The following is a 22,818-nucleotide window of genomic DNA, read 5'->3' on the forward strand; positions in this document are numbered from 1 at the left end:
ACAGTTGCACTTTACAGCAGCAACGTGTTTGCTTGAAGGAGAATTCTTACTTTCTTGGAGTAACTAGGCTTCTAAGAGAATAGAAAATTTCAAGATAAATGGAAGGCGAAAAATGATAGAGAAATAATCCATCCCTAGAGGTCCTGTGTCAGAGGCTGAGAGCCCTGGCCTTGTGGCAGGAGATCACTGTCAGTCTGTGGTCACATGTGCCATTTTTCCACCCTCTCACCCACAGTGGACAGAGGAAAATAATTTTCTCCAGAAAATAGTCCATCATCTCAATTTCTCCTTCTGAACTTCTCTTGGAGGTGAGGCCCCAAACCAGGACCAGTCATCCTACTGGAGCACCTTGCAGGCAGGATCAGGGATGGCTTGACAGAGTGGAGCTAGAAACTCAGAAATCAGAATCTGGAAGAGAAATAGACAGGAGTTCCCATCCTGGCTCAGGGGAAACAAACCCGACTAGTATCCCTGAGGATTCAGGTTTGATCCCTGGCCTTGCTCTGTTGGTTAAGGATCCGGCATTGCCACGAGCTGTGGTGTAGGTCACAGATGCAGCTCGGATCCCGTGTTGCTGTTGCTGTGGCTGTGGCGTAGACTGGCAGCTACAGCTCTGATTCAACCCCTCGCCTGAGATCTTCCATTTGCCCCAGGTGCAGCCCTAAAAAAAAGAAAGAAATGAATCTGAAAAAAAAAAAATATATATATGTGTGTGTGTATGAATATGTATAACTGAATCACTTTGCTGTGCACCTGAAACTAACACAATATTGTAAATCAACTATATTTCAATTTTAAAAATCTTAAAAAAAAAAAAAAACATGGGGGAAAAAACCATGGAGAAGCAACATGAGACAAAGGAATACCTTTCAAATGAAAGAAGCAGACAAAACCCCAGAAGACGACCTAAATGAGACAGACAAAGATAAGCAAGGCACCAGAAGGATGTGAAGTGATAGCTGTAAACCTGCTCACTGAGAGTGAGAGTAACAGCGAACACCGCCAGGGCTTCAGGAAAGAGAAAGAAGACATCAGACAGAAGTGGTCAGAACCCCATGGTGCGGGAAGGTCTGTGCATGGGCTCCACGCCCGGCTCCCTCTCCCTCGCTTCTCTGAGATGTCTGGGCATCTTAAGGACACATCCAGGTTTAAATCCCAAACCTCTTTGCATCTCAGCATCACCCGGGCAGCTTGGTCAGACCCCAGGCCCATCACAGAGCACCAGCTTAGACTCTCTGGAAGGAGCTGGGTCTGGAAATCTTATTTTTTGTTTGTTTGTGTGGGCGCATTCATGGCCTGTGGAAGTTCCGGGGCCAAGGATGGAATCCAAGCCACAGCTGCCACCGGCACCACAGCTGTGCCCTATGCCACAGGTGTGGTGATGCTGGATCCTTAACCCACTGCACAGGGCCCAGGGATCAAACCCGAGTCTTAGCAGTGCCCTGAGCCACCACAGAGACAACACTGGATCCTTCATTTGCTGGGTCACAGCGGAAATTCCCGGAAATCTATTTGTGAATTTGAATACCTGCCAGGAGATCTGTTTCTTCCCACAGCCAGCCTACTGCCGGTCTTCAGGCCAGCCTCAGGAAGCATCTTTCACTAGATAATAGCTGTTGATCGCATTGATTCGGAGGCCTAGAAGCAAAGAACTGCTGAATACTAAAACACCCAGAGGCGAAATGTACTTTTAAAAAGCCTTTCATCAGATCTTACCGTTTACCCATTTCTCGCTTGGGAATGATTATTTCTCAGTTTTTGTGGGGTTTGTTTGGAACCATACCGCTGAGATCCTTTATCCAATGTGATCGCTTTCCAGTGGTTCTCTGAGATTCTGAGATTTGGATTTGGTTTCTATCCGAAGCCCGTGTTGCCTGGGTGTGCCGGCTCAGTGACCATCGGGATAATGATCACAGAGGACATGGATGATGTCCCCACTGTGCCTGGGGACCATGCTAAGTGCTTGACACAAGTCGACACGTTTTGTCCCCTCTCAAGGCACAAGAGAGGAGGCGGTAGGTGCTGTCACTGGCGCCATTTCACAGCTGGAAAAATTGAAGCACAGAGCAGGGATCTGTGCAGTGTTTGGACACAGCCGCGCCCTGCCCAGACCCCTGCCCCTGACTGCCACACTGGGCCACCCTCAGTCCCATCTGCCCCCTGGGAATTCTTCAGATGGTCCTGTCTGCGTGGCTGAGTTACTCCGTGGCACCTGCCTCTTCCTCCTCACCTGTTTAAGCTCCCTTTGTTGACTGTCCTGGGCTGGCGGGTGCTGACGTCTGCATCTGGCACTCAAAGCTCCCTGTGGCCTGTGCTCAGGGCCACTCCATTGTCTGGGGTGGCACCTTGCCCTGTCCTGCAGGCTTGGGGCCCTTTCCTCTAGGAATGGTCACCCCTTTGGTGCTCCAGGCCCTTGAATGTGTTGCCTTTCAAAATCAAGCATAGGTTCCAGAGGACCATGGATGCTGGACACTGGGGTGTCTGTCCCCTCCTCACACTGACACGTGCCCATTATCCTCAGACCACACCTGTGCCCTCGGTCCCCCATGTAAAGGGATTCCTAGGAAGCCCTGCCCCCAGCCTCCACCCCTGGATGCACTTGAGCCTAAAGATGGACACAGAATCAATGACCGCAAGGATGGGAGACTTGCCCAAACACCCACAAGTATCACGGCCAGGGTTCAAGCTCAGGATTGGAGCTTCTGGCCCCCATCCCCCTGGCTCTGCTGGTCCATCTGCTGCCTCTCCATGCGGCCCTTGGGCTCTTAAGCCAATTAAAGGGCCTTGGAGCCACTTGAAGGACACCATTGCTTTCTTTCCCGGTATTCTTTACCAGGATGCCTGGGGTCCAAACCAGGGGTCGGTTTGATTCTGGAACCACTGGGGTGACCTCCTGGGTAAAGAGTATGTGAAAGAATTTTTCATATACTATCAATTCAGGCAGGATGTGTGCTGAGTATAAACACCAAGTGAAACACTGGAAAATGGCTGGTAACCCACCTTAAGAGGGTGAGGGGAGGGGAGTTCAAGGTTATAGGAGCTCGAGTTCAAGTTCATAACTTGAGTTCAAGCTCATCATATTTTTACTGTGGGCTCAACCAAAGCCTTTGAAGAGATGAGTGTATTCTCACAAAAATCTCTGAGCTGGTCTTTGAGAATTAAGATGATGCCAGTTACACATTTTTAAAGAAACTGTGTTTCCTGGAGAGGGTGGGGGCCAGGAGGCATGCTCCTTCGGTGTGACACGAGATGCTGCTTATTTGTTCCCACCTGTCTCCTCCTTTTTCTCACATCTTTCTGGCTCCTTTCCTCTTGTTCGAAAGGGTCATAATAATAGATCGTGTACCAGCATCCATGAGCATGCACTGAGCTGATGGAACAGAAAACACTTAGGAACGCGCAAACCACCAGGAAAAGGGAAGGCAACGTGCTTCTTTCTGTCTCACTTCTAGTTCCTCAGAGCTGGTGCTAGTCACCCGGACTGGGGTTTTTGTTTGAGGAACTCTGGCAGGAGAGTGTGACCGGGAGCGATGGGATTCAGCGTGTTCCCAGCGCGTAGCTACGGGATTTCACAGAGGAATAAAGCACGTGTGAGGCAGGCTGCCATCCTGAGGTGGAGCCGCTCTCTGAGCTCGAAGACTGGCTGGGATAAACAAGCACATACCCTCTAAGCATCTCCATTACTGATCAGTAAGCCTGGGATGCCCGGCCTACAAATCACACTTAATCGTTTGCATATGTTCCCCAAGCTCTCGGTTCATGGCAATGCACCACAGCAGAAGGCTCTTCACGAGGCCCATCTGTGAACACAGGATACGGGCCTGCTTGGAAATGAACTCAGAGGAACATCAGTCGTTCCGGAGAATCTGCTGGCAGTCCTACAGAAGCCATCTCAGCATTAGAGTGCTTGCCACCTGAATCCCAAGATTCATTAAGGCCAGATCCAAGATCATGGCCCAGTGTACAAAACTTAAAATCTGTATCTTTAGCGGGATTTTTTTTTCTAAAGGAGCAGGGTCTTTCAGCAGCAGCACCCTTAGCATTTTAGGCTGTGTCGTGCTTTGCTATGGGGGGACTGTCCTGGGCGTTGTAGCAGCACTCCTGCTTGGCATCTACCCACTGCCAGTGGCACCGCCCCCTTCAGTTGTGACATTCAGAATGTCTCCAGATATTGCCAAATGTCCCCTGGGCACCAGAATTTCCTTGGGCTGAGAACCAGTGAGAGAGGGTGCAGGTGAAAACTGGGCTGAGGCGTTCCTGTCCTGGCACAGCGGAAACGAATTTGACTAGGATACATGAGGACGCAGGTTTGATCCCTGGCCTTGCTCAATGGGTTAAGGACCCAGCATTGCCATGAGCTGTGGTGTAGGTTGCAGATGCAGCTCCGATCTGGCATTGCTGTGGTTGTGACTGGCGTAGACCAGGAGTTACAGCTCTGATTCGACTCCTAGCCTGGGAACTTCCATATGCCGTCAGTGTGGCCCTAAAAGGAAAGAAAACCGGGTTGAGTGGTCATTGATTTTGAATAAAAATAGGGCTTTGAGGGGCGTACACGACGTTTGGCTAGAATAGAGCACGGAGGACTCCTCCGTGGGTGAGGAAAGGTGCGATATGAGAGAATGAAAGAAACTTTGCTTCAATGGGCCATCCTCAAGTAGTCACGGCCATGAAGGTGATGGGTGAGGATGCTGAAATGGAGAGGACCCATTAAAGCATAAGCCTTAGGCAAACCTTGAGCTAGTGTTTCAGTGGCACTGCAGGCAACAGCTGTTTCCAGGAAGGTTGTGAACAGCTGCAGCACTGATGGCCCCAGGCTCTCATGTGTCTGCAGTACCAGCAGTCATGCCATCGTATAGTAGGAAAGGGGGTCAGGAACCAGAAAGACAAGAACAGGAGTTAGTACAATCAGAGCGTCACCAAGACCCAGTTTCATGGTCATTGGTGTCACACTGCTGGGGGTACAGAGTCACGCTGGGGCAGAGGCTGGATCATTCTTTCCAACACACACATGCACGCACACAAATGTGCACCCATGTTGTACACACACTTACACACACTTACAAATATATACACATGCACAAATACAGATGTGCGCCCATGCTTGGGCACACACACATGCACACACATGTATACACATGCATACACAAATGTGTACCCATGCTGTGCACATACACACACCCATAAAGCACAAATGTGCACCCGTGCTGTGCACACATACACAATGCACACACACACAGATGTGCTCCCATGCTCATGCACACACACACACATGCACACAAACACATGCATACAGTTATCAAGGGGAGACATTGTTCAGGTCCTAACTCCATGGAACACAGGTCGAGCCCTGCAGAAGAGCTGCAGAGGGCCCGTCTCGGAGTTTGTCACCAGGCAGTCCTCAGTGCAGGAACAACCAAGTCCATCTGAGTGGGATTATGTAGCGACAGGGTGGGGCAGGGCCCAGAAGAAATCTGACACGTGTAACATGTGTGAGAGATGCACACCCATGTGTAGAGAACCAGACGAGGCACAGAGATCAGCACGGGCTTACGTGCCACCACATGTACTAAAAACTCAAGTCACTACAAAAGCACTAGGGGGCTGGGCAGGGGCTGCTCCAGTGTCCATGGAGGCCGACCTCGATGGACTCGGATGTAACCCTGTGTACTTATTCCAGCTGCTGGTCTGGGGGAGGGAGCCTGTCATCTCAGCAGAGACAAAAGGACAAAGCCCATGAAACACCAAGTCAGAAATGTGCTGCAGGGCCTCCCGGAGACCCCTTCCCCCCAGCCTCAAAGCCTTCCCAGATCATCATATCTCTGCCTTCCTCCTCTTCACTTTCCGGAGGATAAGAGGCAGGTAATGAAACACCTTACTTTCAGGATGCCGGGACCGTCAAGGTGCTGAGGGTAATACCCTCGGTCTCATGGAGTTCAGATTCAGGCTTTGTTTTCTGCGTGGAGACTCAGTTTAATAGCACAGCAGTCAGCTTCCCCGTGCGTCATTTTCCTCTGAAAACAGAAATGACCAGTGGAACAGCAGTGGTTGGGGGCCTGGGATGGGAACGCAGGCCCTCAATGAGGCCTGTGGAAGGGCGTTTACCGATGGGGATCCGCCTCTACGGCAGCCCTGAATCCTTGGCTCTTCTCTTCCGCCTGTGCAGGTTGCTCTGAGCGACTGGGGGTGGGGAGCCGGTCCCTTAACCTTCCTCTGCATCGTCCCCAGCCCTACATCTCGGGGACTGATGTCTCTAATAAGTGTGTGTGCAAGCTGCGAGACATTCTTCTAAGACTTTCCAGAAGAAAGCCCACTCATTTTTAATGCTCTCTTCACCATACTTCACTGAGGACAGGGGCATTTTAGAATGTTTTCCGTTGACAGCGGATGGCCCTGTTTTAAGCCTTCCCTCCCTGCATCCTTCCTTCTGCAGCCGGGCCCTGCTGTCCAGCCCTCCCCTCCCAGGATCTGGGAAGCTGCTAAGCCCTCCCTCCCGGCAGAAGGTCTGGGTTCTCTGGGGGATGGTGGGGGGTGGGGGGAGCCTGTTCAGGAGGATTGTCTCCTGGAACTTTCTGCAAGGTTCTGGGCTCCTCCAGGCCCCAGCACCCGCCCCACCTGCCTAGATCCTGGCTGCCTCCACTTCCCACAGCCTGCCTCTCTCAAGGGAGTTCTGGAAGGAGATTAATGATAGTGGTACGTTCCAGCAATGACACCTCCAACAGGGGTCAGCAGAGTTATTTCCCTGCATGGGTCTAACATTGCTGCATCCAGGGTCTTGCTCTGTGAGCCAGCTCATCCCGTCCTTCTGAGCTCCATCCCCAGAGTCTCTGCCACACACTGCCCTGCTCTGTCTGTCCCAGTTCAACCCTGATGGGGAGGCTGTTGCGGTGCTTGCTTCCCAGGAATGATGGAGGCCGGAGGGCCAAGGGTATTGATGGAAACAGAGGGAGAGTATTCAGGAAGACCGGTTCTTCCCCTCCTTCCTCACAACGTGCAGTGTGTCGCTTTCATCAGCCCGCTCCCTGGGTCCATCCAGAAGGTAAAGGACCCAGATTGTGAAAGGCAGCCCTCAGGCGCCTCCTCTTTCCTCCCCAGGTAATGCTCAATTCCATCTCTAGAAAAACCTAGCGACAGAAAACCTGGACAATCCTGTGGAATCCAGCCATTTCTACCCCCTCTGTTGTGCTGCATCCATCTCAGGCATTAAAAAGAAGGTAGCGGAAGTTCCCGTTGTGATGCAGTGGAATTGAATCTGACTAGCGACCATGCGGTTTTGGGTTCGATTCCTGGCCTCACTCAGTGGTTTAAGGATCCAGCATCGCCCTGAGCTGTGGTGTTGCTCACAGCGAGGCTCAGATTTGGTGTTTCTGTAGCTGTGGTGTAGGCTGGCAGCTATGGCTCTAATTTGACCCCTAGCTTGGAACTTCCAAGTGCCACGGGTGCAGCCCTAAAAAGAAAAAACAAAACAAAAGAGGGTGGGATTGGTAGATGGATGTTCCCTGAAAATCTAAATCTAAATCTAAAGGGCGAATCTGAGATTTAATTATGCGTCATTTTCTCTCTCCATATGGTGGTAGGATCTGATCTTTATTAAGAGTGACATAGCCCAAAAGTGCTATCCAGAAACGTAGAGAAGACAGATGGAAGGGCCAGGGCTCTTCCCCAAGCCTCCCTCCTGAAAAGTGGAGGCCCCAGGGCTGCTGGGCCAGACTGGCAGCCAGCCCAGACCAGGATCTCCACTGTCGCACTCACGGATCCAGTGTGTCAGTGCCTCTTCCTGGAGGTTGACCATTGCGGCAGTTGTCATGAGGGAGGGTGCAAAAGAGGGGCTGCAGGGTCAGGCGTTTGGTGGAACACCTGCTGGCTCAGCCTAGAGACATTAAGATGCTTCTTGAGATGACACACGGGAGACCCAAGCCTGCTCTGGGTGACCAGATGCTGAATAACCTCGCTCCCGGTGAACCAGCAGTCACTTGACTTTTGTTTCACAGCCTGGACTCCTTCCTGTATGGCCTCCACGCCCTCTTCAAAGGTGACTTCAGAATTACAGCCCGAGATGATGGGTGTTTGCAGACATCGACCTGCTGCACAAAGTCGTTGCCCCAGCTCTCAAGATGTCCCTGAAGCTGCACCAGGTAAACATCCCTTAAAAAAAAAAAAGTCGGAAGTTCCCATTGTGGCACAGTGGAAACGAATCCGACTAGCATCCATGAGGATTCAGGTTCAATCCCTGGCCTCACTCAGTGGGCTGGGGATCCAGGGTTGCCATGAGCTGTGGTACAGGTTGCAGATGCAGCTTGGATCCAGCGGTACTGTGGCTGTGGCTGTGGCGTAGGCCAGCGGCTGCAGCTCTGATTTGACCCCTAGCCTGGGAACTTCCATATGCTGCAGATGTAGCCCTAAAAAGCAAAAAAAAAAAAAAGTGGGATTCTCACTGTGGTGCAATGAGATTGGAATGTATTGGGGGAGCACCGGGTCACAGGTTCAATCCCCGGCCCGGTGCAGGGAGTTAAGGACCTGGTGTTGCTGCAGCTATGGCTTAAGTGAAAACTACGGCTTGGGAACTCCATATGCAGCCAACAAAGAAAAAAGAAAGCAAAAAAAAAAAGTGTAAGTCCAATACATTAGGGGAAAAAATGACCTTTCAAAAACACAGTCCTCTCCCTTGGCATGACCTTGGTGAGTGGGCTTCTTACTTAGCAAGTAAGCCTTCAGGCATCGCATGTTCTTGACGTGACCAGTGGCAATTTGCCCTTGAGAGCCCTTAGGAGGTGGATGGACGAGGGGACTGGGCTGGAGGAAATGACATCAGAAGTGCCCACACTGTATGGAAAAGCCATAGGAACATAAGCCACAATCTCTAGTCCCGTCAAGGCGCTGGGATGTCGAGATGTCGCTGGAGGTAGATGTGGCCTTGAGGCTGCCGGCCCCCCCCAGCCCCATCTCGTTGCCATGTGCACCCCTGCCCGGGGACCAACTCTCCGGGCCTCCTGACCACAGATGGACTGCCTCCCGCAGGACCAGTTCACTTGCCCAGACGAGTATGAAGACCCAGCCGTGCTCTATGAGGCCATCCAGTCCTTTGAAAGGAAAGTGGTGATCTGCCACGAGGGTGACCCTGCCTGGCGGGGTGCTGTGCTGGCCAATAAGGAGGAGCTGCTGACCCTGCGGCATGTGGTGGATGAGGGCGCAGACGAGTACAAGGTCATCATGCTCCACAGAAGCTTCCTGAGCTTCAAGGTGATCAAGGTACGGCAGCCACCTTTCCCGGCGGGCGGAATGTGGGAAGAAATGGGACAGGTTGGCCCCTGTGCTGGTGTCCACACAGTCTGGGCGTAATAAACTTTGGCCAGCATGCGGGGGGGCCGGGGCAGGCTGTACATTGTATCAGAGCCACTTCCTGCCCAGAGAGCCGGTGCAGAGGTGAGTCTTTTGACAAGATGTCCTTTGACTAGACTCACGTGTAGCTGAGGATCTAGCTTATTATATCATTATTGTTTTTTGGCCACACCCTCGGCATGTGGAAGTTCCCCAGGGCAAGGATCCAGTGCCAGCTGCAGTTGCAACTTATGCCACAGCTGCAGCAACACCAGATCTTTAACCCACCTCACTGCAAAGGAACTTCCTCGCTTATTCTTCAAGACTTTCAAATTCTCTAAAATTCCAGACCTCCCTTTCATGACCTGTTCCTGGACCCAAGAACTCTCTTTGCAGAGATTTTCCTTTTCACAGAGCTTCAGACCAACCGGCTGAAACAGAGCCTTACTCTGTTCTTATTTGATCTGTTTCCCCATAAAAAGAGCATCACATCCACCTTGCAGGGCTGTCATTCCGACTTGACCCATGAAAGCTTCAGGCCAAAAAGCTTTCTGGGTATCAGGTATTCAGATTCAGGGCCAACATCCAGCAGCCGGGCCATCTGCTCCTCTCCCCGTGTCCTCCTGCCCCGCAGGTGAACAGGGAGTGTGTCCGAGGACTCTGGGCGGGGCAGCAGCAAGAGCTCATCTTCCTCCGCAACCGCAACCCTGAGCGCGGCAGCATCCAGAACAACAAGCAGGTCCTCCGAAACCTAATTAATTCCTCCTGTGACCAGCCCCTGGGCTACCCCATGTACGTCTCCCCGCTAACCACATCCTACCTAGGGACCCACAGGCAGCTGAAGAGCGTGTGGAGCGGACCCGTCACTTGGGATGGCATCAGGGCATGGTTCCGAACCAAGTGGTTAAGGTGGGTGTTCGCAGCCCACGCGGGCTTTGTCTGGAGGCGGGCTGGGGGGGGCTGGAGCTCCGGGTCTTCTGGATGGAATTTCACCCTCCATCCCTGTTATCTTCTGTGATTAAAACCTCCCCGTCCACGTGTCCGCCGACCCATAGTTGGTTTCAACAAGCAGCCTCCGGTGATGGTTCCGGGGGAACCTTGGCAGAGTCTGTCTCCCTCCAGCTGTCGCGGGCTGAGACTTGGGCTTGAGTCCTGGCAGAATGGCTGGGCCTGTGGGTCTCTGGGAGTCACTGTTCCACATCTGCGGCTGCGAACCTGCCTGAAGGCCCCTGTCCCGCCCCTCCGTCTCCCCAACACTCACTTGGCATCCCATTGTCTTCTTACCCGGTTGTAACAACGTCCCTAGTTGGTTGGAAGGAATTCTAAGATGTTTTGCCTAAATCCGGCAGAGCTCCTTGTGGAGGCTCAAAGCTGAGGATTCTGTGAGAGGTGGAGCCGGCAGCTGATCCATCCAGGTGCCATGTATTCATTTATCCAACACTGAGGTTTGGGGAATAGTCGCCCCCGCTCTCCACCTGCCTCCCAGGTGCGCTGCTCACCTGCAGAGCGTGGTCTGCCATCCTGATTTGGACATGGATGTGGTGGGGCCATGAGGGGAATTAGAAACGTTTTGGTGAAGAACCCTGAAGCTTTTCTCCGTGTCCCAGGATGCGGAAGGAGTGTGATGCGGGCACGCAGGGCGCTGGCCACATTGAGGATGTGGACGGAGGGGGCGCTCGGCCCGCAGGCGGCAGCAGTGCCCCCAGTGGTGAGAGCCGGGAGAGCAGCTCAGAACAGCCCAGAAAGGAAGGGGCCCGCCACTGGTCGCCCTGTGAAGGCCACGGAGGGCAGGTAGGTGCAGCGGGGCCTCGTGGTTACTGATGTAGCCTCCTTTGGTCCAGCCGGCCAACACCGTTGGATAGGTTGTCATTCTAACCTGAGAACCCCTTCATGCAGGAAAAATCAGTATTGGGCCAAAGGACTCCCCAAATATATTGACTCTTATAGGTTCTACTTAGAACTCTCTCTGTCTTAGATTCAGTGTTTATCTTTTATCCATCTGTCTGGCCATTACCTCAGCCGGCCATCCCTCTGTCTGTCCATCGGTCCAGTGGTCACTCCTTCCATTCCATCTCTCACTCACTCAGTGACCACTGGGTGGTGTTCCTCTGTGTGGTGGCGCCTCTGTCCTATGAGTTGATCCACCCCTCCAAGTGTGTTGGCGAGGCAGCCAGGCGACTGCATCCTCTGCCTGCTCTGCTGCTGTCACCTGCCTCCACTTACACCTGACATTTCAGAGCAGAAGGAAAGAGAAGGGAGGTAGCAGAAGGGAATGCAGGAGGTGGCTTGGTCCAAGTTTGGGCTGAGTGTCAAGTTTAAAATCACCTTTAAACTAAGGCCCAGCTAGTTTGGCTCAACCAGTTGGGTGTCGTTCCACTACCCCACTCCACTGGGAGAAGGGGGCTGGGTTAGAAAAGGCAACCCTGGGAGTTCCCATCGTGGCTCAGCGAAAACAAATCTGACTAGCATCGGGAAGAAGCAGGTTCGATCCTGGCCTCATTCAGTGGGATAGGATCCGGTGTTGCCGTGAGCTGTGGTGTAGGTCGCAGGTGTGGCTCGGATCTGGCTTTGCTGTGGCTCTGGCGCGGGCCTGCTGCTGTAGCTCCGATTTGACCCCTAGCCTGGGAACCTCCATATGCTGAGGCTATGGCCCTAAAAAGACAAAAACAAAACAAAACAACAACGAAAAAGAAAAAAGAAAAGGCGACTCTGAGGGGCCTTTTCAAAGGACTAGATGGCCTTGTAGAGCATGGCTGGGTCTTCATACTTGTTTGGGCAAGTGAACTGGTCCTGCGGGAGGCAGTCTGTCTGTGGTCAGGAGGCCCGGAGAGCTGGTCCCCGGGCTGGTGTGCACATGGCAACGAGGCTGGGGGTCCTCAAGGCCACATCCACCTCCAGATCTCAGGTTCCTCAGAATGGATGGAGGCCACCTCGTCATCCTGACACCCCGACGGGACTCTTTCCAGGCCCTGCCAGCGCTGGCATGGCTGCGCTTGTGAACAAGGGAAGAGGCATCTCACGGAGTCAGAGCTGGTCCGGGACGCCCACATCCTGCTCTCGAAAAGCCTGTGTGCCTCCTCCAGCCAGACCCTGCCTCCCCGTACCCGGATCCAGCCTCTCTAGTTCAGACCAGTCACTTGGACAGAAATGCCGAACACTCAGGCATTTCTCCATTCGGAAACTACCCTGCGTTTCCCCATCTAGAAAATCACATCTGTGCCTGGGCAGGGGGAGGGGAGGGGCAAAGAACAGATACATGTCCTTCCCTGTGCTGGAGAGGCTGAGGATCTGGGGAAAGAAGGGGCTGCAGTGCGTTCCCAGGGGGGCATTACTCTGGCCACTGCACCCTCCCCCCACTCCCCCGCAGAGGCTCAGAGAGCTGGCAGGGGACCCCCTGTGCCCTTCCCCACCCCAAACAGAGGGCGAGCCTCTCTCAGTCAGTGTCAGGCAGCCCTGCCAACCGCCCTGATCATAAACCTCTTTCCCGCACACCAGCCACGGTGCTGGTACATTCTGACTCAGGACATCCTCCTGTTGAATCATGGCTTCCCGGATCCCTCAGAACAAACCCGTGTTCCTTTGCTAGGGAGCTGCAGCAAAGCACTGCAAACCAAGTGGCTGTGACAAGATCCAGGCATCAGCCCGACTGCTACCTCCTGAGGCCATGACGGACAGTCTGGCGCAGGCATCTCTGGGGGCTTTGTAGGTGGTCTTGGGCGTCCCTCATCTTGTAGGGGCTCATCCTGACCTCTGCCTTCGTCTTCACAGGGTGTTCTTCCTGTGTACGTGCCTGTGTCCCAATGTCCCCTTTGATGAGGACACCAGTCGTATCGCATGAGGCCACCCTACTCCAGGATGACCCTGTCTTAACTAATCACACCTGCAACAGCCCTATGTCCAAATAAGGTCACGTCCTGAGGCTCTAAGATTAGGACTTCAGTGTAGGAACTGGGGGGGCATAGGCAACGGGGCCCTCGCCTGTCCTGCAGGGCCCCCTGTGATCCACATCCCCCTCCAGCTGGCTCCCTTGCCACCCCTCACCCACGCTCAGCCCCCCCTCCTCCAGGCCTCTGCAGCTGCTGCTTCCTCTGGCAGGACATGCCTCTCCCAGCCTGGGCTCAGCCTCTGTGTCGCTGTGTCAGCCCATGTGTATCAGGGCCAGTGAGCCATGCTCCTGCACCAGGACAGCCAAGCGAGCTATGCGGGGAAGCGGGGAGGAGAACAGGGGGCGGCCCTCATTCCTCAGGGCTGGGGACAGGAATGCACACAGACATGCCAACCCACTGTCCCCCCACAGCCACGCCCAACCAGGGCCTGTGCGTGGATGGACCCCCTTGTCTGTACGTCCATGCCCCATCCTCACCCTGCCCGATGCTCCCTGCCCCGCCTCAGGCCTCAGGGCACAACCTGTGAAGGCCCAAGGCCCACCCTGGGGGCGGAGCCTGGGGAAAGGTCTGCGGAGGCTCCGGATCCTGCAGGGTCTTCTGGAGATGAGAGTGTGGGGGAGCAGGCCAGCGCGTCCCTTGTGTCCACAGCCTCCTGGCCCTATGGGGAGAGATGAGCAGAGCTGGACCCCCTGAAGTGCTGGGGGGCCCTCAGGGCTAAGGTGTGCTGATGCTGGCCGAGTGGATGGTCCACACCCCCTACTCAGCCGCCCCCTCTAGGGCTTCACTAGGGGCGGGGCTGTCAGGCGTTTGGTCACAGGAGGCCCAGGTGAGGCTCACCTGCAGCCAGCCTCCGACGATCACAGCCATGAGTGAAGAGCCAGCAGCTGCTGGCCGGCTTGTCCTTGTAGCCCAAGCCCCCTGTAGAACCCCACAGGGCTCCAGCTTCATACTCTCCTAGTGATGCCTTGGGGGCGGGGCGCTGGCCACAGCAAGTGGTTCTGGTCCTGGAAGAAAGGGGCCCAAAGGGCATTTGCCTGTCTCCTACCCCCACAAAGGAGGACCATGCCTTGGTCCCCAAGGCTCTCCCTAGAGCATCCAGGCGGCTCTGCATGCAGTCCAGCTGGTCCACTGAGGGATGCAAGAGGGACCACCTTTCAGATCATCAGGCTTAGGGTCCCCAGGGGGCCAGTGGATCCTGGGGGTGAGGGTGGCAGAGATGGTCCCTCCTGCCCTGCCCGGCATCCTCTTGTCTCAGCAGCTGCTGGGGCTCCATCCTGCCTGAGGGCCCATGGGGGAGGCATCCCCAAATCTTCCCAGGAGAGCCTCATGGCAGGTGGCATAAGCTGATCACCCTTTCTGGGGGTCAGTGGACAGGGCTGGGGTCCAGACTGCCTTCAAAAGAATGACACATGTGAGGTGGTTTGCTTGAAACCAGCCACTGGGACTCCCAGGCCCACCTCTAAACAGCAGGGGGAGGAGTTCCCTTCGTGGCGCAGTGGTTAACGAATCTGACTAGGAACGATGAATTTGTGGGTTCGATTCCTGGCCTTGCTCAGTGGGTTAAGGGTCCGGCGTTGCCGTGAGCTGTGGTGTAGGTTGCAGATGCAGCTCAGATCCCGAGTTGCTGTGGCTCTAGTGTAGGCCGGCGGCTACAGCTCCAATTAGACCCCTAGCCTGGAACCTCCATATGCCGCAGGAGCGGCCCAGAAAAGGCAAAAAAAGACAATAAATAAATAAACAAACAAACAAACAGCAGGGGGATCTGGGGACATCCAGGGCACAACAGCCCTGGGAGACATCCAGAAAGGCCCAAAGTTGGGAAAGAGACAGCCTGCCTCCCCTACACCAGGACACAGACACCTCCTCCTACCCCCAGAAAACTGAAACGTCCCCTTTTTTACTATCAATGGTTCTAATGGCCAACGTGAGGAAGTGACCCACCCAAATTGTCTGGGGTTAACTCTGTTCCCACTCAGGAACTTAAGACACTCTGGGTTCCAGGGCCAGGTGAGTTTTGCAGGTTGGGCCCTCGTTGGCCCATCGGCATGTCCTGGGCTGAGCCTGCAGAAAGGATGCTGTCCGAGAGGCAGGGCGGAGGTGGAGGGTGGAAAGTGGTAATTTGAACAGTTAGGACCCCTGTGCTCTGCCCCAAGGGAGGGAGTCCCCAGCACGGAGGTGGACCACCTGACTCTCCTGCCAGGGCAGGACTGAGAAGCCCAGCCAAGTAGCAGTGATGGAGCCATGGGAATCAAATTCCAAGCACAGGGATCTTGTTTTACTCACAGCACCCCAGGCTCAATGCCCATAACTGGGGTCCCCACCGCTCCCTCACTTCCTTGGTCCCTGCCTCAGTTCCCAGCAGAGTAACCCAATCCTGGCCCTTGCCAGACACCCAAAGGACTGGGGTCCCAGGTGGCCACGCTGAGCGTGGCTGCCCTTCAGGCCTGGCTGGCGTGCCCTCACGCCTGGTGATTGGGCACTCACTGGGCAGCCCCAGCCATGGCCTGACAACCCAGTCTTGCTGGAAGGGGACAGGCTTGCGGTGGAGGCCGATGGCCTGCTTGCTGAGAGCAGTTAGGAATTCATGTCTGTTCTGAAGCCCAAGGTGGACAGGAAGACTGCACCTTTTACTAGTTAAGATTTGCACCAGCTTTCAGATAATAATCCAAGATGAAGGCGTTGTACCAAGACAATGAACCAAGGAAGGTGATTTATATGGATTTCAACCCAAGTTCTAAGGAGATTTCCCCTAGAAACACTTGTAATTTGGTAATGAAGTAATTGCAAAGTTAAGCTATAAAATAATGATCCCAAGTAGCATAAATGCATTTAGTCTGGTTTCTTACTTGTTCCATTTGCAAAAGTAATTAAAAAAAAAAGAGTGACCCCCCCCCCAAAAAAAAAAACCTAAGAAAATCTGAAGCAGTGAGATGGGGGGAGTGGTCAGCCCTTCTTGAATAGAATACAGACACTCCCCTCTGACACACAGATGGGCTTTGTCCCTGCGTGACTGGAATTAACTGGGACATTCCCCCATCAAGCCCCGGTGGTCGATGCAGCATCAAAATCACTGTCATGCAGATGAATGTGGAGAATTTGGGAGCAGCAATCAGTGTTAGACTATAAATCACACACAGATGTTTGGCCTTGCCAGACTCTGAATAAACTAACAGATAGCCATCTCTGGTCTTAATTCTGATTCGTCAGGCTCCCCTTCTCCCTTCTCTACCTTCCTCCAAAGAATAACATACTCAGCTCTTGAGCAGGGACCATTCAGATGGTCCCCACCCAGGGGGAGCCCTGGCCTAGGGGCGTGGGGGCTGCTGTACTCACCCAGGAGCCTGTAAGCTGCATCTTGGCACATGGGGGTTGTGGGGGGGGGAAACGCTGATTTCTCAGCAGACAGGCGTTGAGGGGAGGGAGCCAGGTGGGAGCCCCAGAACCCTCTGGAAAGGAGACCCCACATCACAGCAGGCACATTGCACTAGGAGGGTCTGTGTGAGGCCGAGGGGCCCTTTTAGCCAGTCAGCTGCCCCTGGGAGGGGCAGGGCTGGTCCATATTAACATTTCTTCCCTAAGGAGTTGGCTCCCCTAGACAAGCATTTCAGAAAATCACCGGATACACAGTTAAAAATTAGGGCACTTGGGAGTTCCCGCTGTGGCACAATTTGATCAGCAGCACCACTGCAGCTCTGGGACGCAGGTTCGATCCCCGGCCTGGCACAGTGGGTTAAGGATCCTGTGTTGCTGCAGCTGCGGCATAGATCACAACAGTGGCTCGGACCTGATCCCTGGTCTGGGAACTCCATGTGCCTTGGGTGGCCAAAAAAAAAAAAAAAAAAAAAAAAAAAAAAAACTTGTTAAAAAATAATAATAATTTGGGCACCTGGTGGGGAGGTGACAGCCATTGGGGGTACCACCCTGCAGTCCTCTCTATTTTTTAATTTTTTTCTGATTTCATGTCACTGTGGCCACTCCAGGGGACATGCCAATAAAGCAATTAGTAGCACTGTGATGTCTCTAGCTGCCCCCTTCAAAATAATATTTTAAAATTAGTCCCTAGTGATTATTGAGAGGCTTAAGCTAAGGAATCGAGTGTTCTAGCAAGCGCCAGGACCAAAATCCCTGGGCAGTCCAACACCTGGGTCAAAAACAGCCTAGGTTTTTTGTTTGTTTGTTTGTTTGTTTTTGTCTTTTTGCCATTTCCTGGGCCTCTCCCGTGGCATATGGAGGTTCCCAGGTTAGGGTCTGATCGGAGCTGTAGCCACCAGCCGATGCCAGAACCACAGCAACCAGGATCTGAGCCAAGTCTGAGACCTACACTACAGCTCACAGCAACGCCGGATCCTTAACCCACTGAGCAAGGCCAGGGATCGAACAGTCAACCTCATGGTTCCTAGTCAGATTCGTTAACCATTGAGCCATGGTGGGAACTCCAATGGCCTAGTTTTGACAGGTCTCAGCAAGAGGGACCCTGAGGGGAGGGACCGCTGGCAAAAGGGAACTGCGAGCCACTCCAACCCACTGGGGGTCCTGATAGATGTGGAACGCAGGCTGTGCATGCCTGCGCAGGGCCACTGAGGGCTTCCTCTCAGAGACCTTGATCTGGAGCAGAGACTTTGATAGAGAAAAAGGCCTCAGCCTGGGGTTCAAGCCTCCCCCCCCCACACTTTGAAGGCACCTAAAAATCATACCAACTTGCATGTTTGACCTTTATCACTTCCTATCAGAGGAGCCCAGGAGGAGCTGAGGCAGGAACAAGATGGGATTAGCTTGATGATGCCATGTTGTGGGTTTGTTCAGGATGGAGGCAGCCAGGGATGCAGGACTTTGGTGCTAAAGCAGGACAGGCCTAAGCAAACCAGACGGACCCACCCCCGCCCTGGGTCAGCCCTTCAGGTCTCAGGCCTCAGTGGAGCCCAGCACTGGGCCCCCAGGCCTCCACCCCAGCCCAGAAGGCCCAGCAAAGCAGGCCTCCCACCTCACCACACACACATGGACACTGGAGGCCACCTGCAGTGGCAACATGGCAACCTGGTCTGTCTTATTCTTCCTCTTTTTCTTCCTTCTTTCTCTCCTTCTCTCCTTCCTCTTTCTTTCCTTCTTTCTTTTTTTCTTTCTTTCCCTTTCTTCCTTTTTTCCTCTTTCTTTCTCTTCTTCTTTCTTCCTTTCTTTAGTTACTTTGCTTTCTTTCTCTTTCCTTTTCTTTTTTCTTTTTCTCCCCTTTTTTCTTGTTCTTTTCTTTCACTTTCTCTCCTTTCTGTCTTTCTTGCTTTAGTTTCCCTTTTGAGAAAGCTCTGATTGACTACATAAGTGACTTCTGAATGCCCCTGCTGTTCCCTTCTTGCCCCTTAATTCCTGCTCTGATGTTTGTGTTTTATTTTTATACTGGAGTGTGACTGGTTTACAGTGTGTGAGCTCCAGGTGCACAGCACAGTGACTCAGTTACACATGTGTGTGTAGATACATGCGTATCTGTTTTCCTTGTCAGATTCTTGCCCCACATGGGTTATCACAGAACGTCGAGTCGAGCTCCCTGGGTTCTGCACCAGGCCCCTGTCACTCCCTGCCTCGCTCTGCTCTTCTTCACAGGCAGGAGGAAAGGCAGGAGTCAGTCGGTCCAGGCTCACAGGGCCTTAAGCCAAACACCGCCTGCCCCACGCTCGGCCGGCCCTGTGGTGGACAGCCACCCGGCCTTCCTGCAGACGTCCACGTCAGTCCACGAGCTGGCCCAGCGGCTCTCGGGCAGCCGGCTGTCCCTGCGCACCTCGGCCGCATCCCTGCACTCCCAGCCCCCGCCCGTCATCACCACCGGCCACCTGAGCGTCCGTGAGCGGGCCGAGGCCCTGCTCCGGTCCAGCCTGGGCTCGTCCACCAGCTCCACCCTGAGCTTCCTCTTTGGCAAGAGGAGCTTCTCGAGCGCCCTGGTCATTTCTGGACTCTCTGCCGCAGAGGGGGGCAACACCAGCGACACCCAGTCATCCAGCAGCGTCAACATCACCATGGGCCCCTCGGCCAGGGCCACCAGCCAGCCCACCAGGGTAAGGGGGGTTGGGAGGGGACTCCTGGCCTGATGGCCCCGCCTTCTTGCCTGCAGGCACCCATCCCCTCCCCACAGGGGCCCCAGGTCATCAGATAGGAGGCAGTTGGGCTGCCTCTGAAGCCAACAGGATGCATGGAACCTGTCCTGTGGGGAATGACGTTGTTGGAGGGAGCCAGACGCCAGAGCCCCCTCACCCTTCGCCCGGGATGTGGGGGGCTTGCTCTCCATGGTCCATGCAGCAGGAGCATGTCTTGTTCCCTTCTCTTTGCATGTTACTCTGGCCTGAGCAAGAGGAAACTACTGTAGTTAGTTTCCTAAATAAGCACTGTAGTTAGATTTTCATGGGTTCCTGGCCACCAGATTTAAACGCAAAGCTGCCGAAATGGTTTTCTAATTTTACCTATTTAAAAGTTAGAAAAAGAGCATTTTGGAGTTTCTGTTGTGGCTCGGTGGGTTAAGAACCCGATATAGTGTCTGTGAGGATACGGGTGTGATCCCTGGCCTCGCTCAGTGGGTTAAGTATCTGGCATTGCCATGACTGTGGCATAGGTCCCAGCTACAGCTCTGATTGAACCCCTAACCCAGGAACTTCATATGCCATGGGTGCAGCTGTTTAAAAAAAAAAAAAAAAAGGAGTTTCCATCACGGCTCAGCGATTAATGAGCCTGGCTAGCATCCATGAGGATCCAGCTTCAATCCCTGCCCTCGCTCAGTGGGTTAAGGATCTGGCATTGCCATGAGCTGTCATGTAGGCCACAGATGCGGCTTGGATCTGGTGTTGCTGTGGCTCTGGCATAGGCTGGCGGCTATAGCTCTGATTGGATCCCTAGCCCAGGAACCTCCATATGTGTGCAGTTCTGGGATTCTGGAAAATTGTCTTTCCCTCTCTCCAACCAGCATGGCTGGGTCCTTGGGACTATAGGCAGGCAGAATAAAAAGCCCTCTGCAGTACTACTATCTGGGGTCCAACCTGCAGGACTTGATTGTGCAGGGCTAAGTGTGTATGAAGTGATGTTGATCCAAACCCAGGAAATGCAGGCTCACAAGTGACATTTTACCCAAGGTCATCTCTTGCCAGATTCCCTGAGAAAAGGCTCCCTGTGTGCAGCACCCTCCACCCTGAGCACCCTGGCTCAGGCTTCACATCCTCAAGGGCCCCTTTGGTCCTCTGTAACTGGGCCTGACCCTGGACTCTGTCCGCAGGTTCCTGCCACATGGCGGGCGAGTCCCTACAGCAGTGGGGGTGGTGGGTCAGACAGACAGTCAGCCCTGCTGAGCCATCACTTGTTGCTTCTCTCGTCTCTTTGGAAGCACTTCTCTGAGCCGTGTGAACCCACAGAGGCCACGGAGCAGGGGCCACTTGGAGACCGCCCTCTGGCTGAGAGCCTGGAAGTGATGTGCAGAAGAGCGAGCCAGGAAGACATGGGCCTGGACGACACGGCCTCCCAGCAGAGCGCTTCCGATGAGCAGTAGTGGCGCTGGGGCTGGAGGAGCCATGCGGTTGGGTAGAGAGACGGAACCCCCCACGGTGTCTCCCCTGAGCTCCCCAAACCTAACAGAGCAAAGCCTGCAAGCCAGGAGACCCGTCCTGTGGGAATTGAGAGCATGTGGAAAACACAAGAACTTGATCTCAGGTTGCTGAAAGATATCTCACGGGATGACGACAAACCTTGACACCACATGCCTCCCTCCTGCCTCCCGTGGCCCCAGAGTGGCGGGGCGCGGGAGGCACAATTGCCAGAACTGGAAAATTCAAACGAAAGCCATGTAACATCTTAAGACAACTCAAGTAGAGCACATACATAACGCCTTCCTGCCCTGATGACGAGACAGCTGCATGCTCCACGATCGGCATTTTATACGTCACTGTTACCGTGACCATCAGCGGACAGCAGCGTGCATCACACCGCCAGCTGGTCCAATCCACATATAGAGAAAAATCACACTTTATAATATTTATGCAGATGTTAAGTATAAACCAGTGACAGCTTTACTGTGCGAAACGTGATAACGCATGCAGTCACGTCCAAAGCATCCTGGGAAAGGAGCCGACAGTCCCCAGCCATGTGAGTGCAGAGATCAAGGCAGGTGCGTGGAGGGCCAACTGGAATGATGCTCACTGCAGTCACAGCCACTTCCTGCAGGAAGCCAGGCCCTGTCTCGCCTCGCGCTCCTGTGTGCTTGCTTCCAAGCCACACCGTCCTTATGGTGTCACAGAACACACGCACATGCCTTTGTTTTTGGAATTAAAATGTTTATAATTACTGCTGTGGCCAGTTGTTTTGAGTTCTGCTGAAACTGTTGTCATTTCTTAAAAAAAAAAAAAAAAATCTTGGAGTTCCCGTCGTGGCACAGTGGTTAATGAACCTGACTAGGAACCATGAAATTGCAGATTCGATCCCTGCCCTTGCTCAGTGGGTTAAGGAGCTGTGGTGTAGGTCGCAGACGCGGCTCGGATCCTGTATTGCTGTGGCTGTGGTGTAGGCCAACAGCTGTAACTCTAATTCAACCCCTAGCCTGGGAACCTCCATATGCTGCAGGTGTGGCCCTAAAAAGACAAAACAAGAACAAAAATAAAAACAAGAAAAACAACCTTATTCTTCACGGTAAGAATGACATGTAGGCAAATTCTGAGAGGGCTTTTCTCATCTTAAGATTCCAGAGACCCTGGCTTCTCATGATGTGAGGGAGGAGGAAGAGGGCACAGAGCAGAGTCCACGGATAACACCGTCACTGGCCTGGTGAGCCATCCCTTTGGGAAGGCCACAATTAGAGACACTCAATCTAAAAAGAGCCACACAGATTTCTTAAAGGTATCTAGGATATGGAAGTGTAGGCAGAGGAAAGGTATGGCAGAGAATTCCTTCCCCCTTGGAACTACATGTAATTCTTTCTTTTTAAGTAAGGATTAGCAATTAAGAACAACAGGTGGGGTGAGTTCCCACCATGGCTCAGTGGTAACAAATCCTACCAGTACCCACGAGGATGAGGGTTCTATCCCTGGCCTCATTCAGTGGGTTAAGGATCAGGCATTGCCGTGAGCTGTGCTGTAGGTCATAGACGCGGCTCAGATCTGGCGTTGCTGTGGCTGTGGTGTAGGCTGGCAGCTGCAGCTCTGATTCAGCCCCTGGCCTGGGAACCTCCATATCCCTCAGGTGTGACCCTAAAGAGACAAAAACAAAACAAAAAGAGCCATAGGTGGGCTCTGTCATCAGAGACAGTGTGCCTGATTCTACAATCAGCAACCCCTGGAGATGCCCCCTTGCTTATTTCTGATTGATATGCAGATGTTGGTTCAAGAGAAGCTAATAGACCCTCACTGCCATTCTCTCAGTTGGCCCCATGGAAGTTGGTGGGCAGCTCCCCAAATTGTCTTGGGCAACTTTGCAGCCAAGCCCTCAGGACTAAATGGCAGCTCTGAGCTGTTAGGGTGGCCTCTCCATGGTGGGTGTCCATTGAATTGAGTAAGAAAATGACCGATGTCCAGTGGTGACCCCCGGGTGCTCCGTGGACCTCCAGAAGTAAGAGTCACGGTTTCTGGACCATTCGAGCAAAGTATGAAGGAGCTCCCCA

General features: G+C 53.5%; 1 protein-coding gene across 1 annotated transcript in view; it reads left to right on the top strand.

Moving 5' to 3' along the window:
- The window catches only part of PCNX2 (pecanex homolog 2 (Drosophila)), a 294,055-nt gene extending 272,546 nt beyond the window's left edge, over positions 1 to 21,509 (top strand). Inside the window, 7 exon segments of the mRNA XM_021074292.1 lie at positions 7,989 to 8,053; positions 8,056 to 8,132; positions 9,016 to 9,246; positions 9,950 to 10,224; positions 10,923 to 11,106; positions 18,795 to 19,243; positions 20,557 to 21,509. Of these exon segments, the coding sequence (XP_020929951.1) occupies positions 7,989 to 8,053; positions 8,056 to 8,132; positions 9,016 to 9,246; positions 9,950 to 10,224; positions 10,923 to 11,106; positions 18,795 to 18,842 (880 nt within the window). The 3' untranslated portion in view covers positions 18,843 to 19,243; positions 20,557 to 21,509.

Source organism: Sus scrofa, chromosome 14 (genome assembly GCF_000003025.6).
Source record: "Sus scrofa isolate TJ Tabasco breed Duroc chromosome 14, Sscrofa11.1, whole genome shotgun sequence".
NCBI classification, from domain to species: Eukaryota; Metazoa; Chordata; class Mammalia; order Artiodactyla; family Suidae; genus Sus; species Sus scrofa.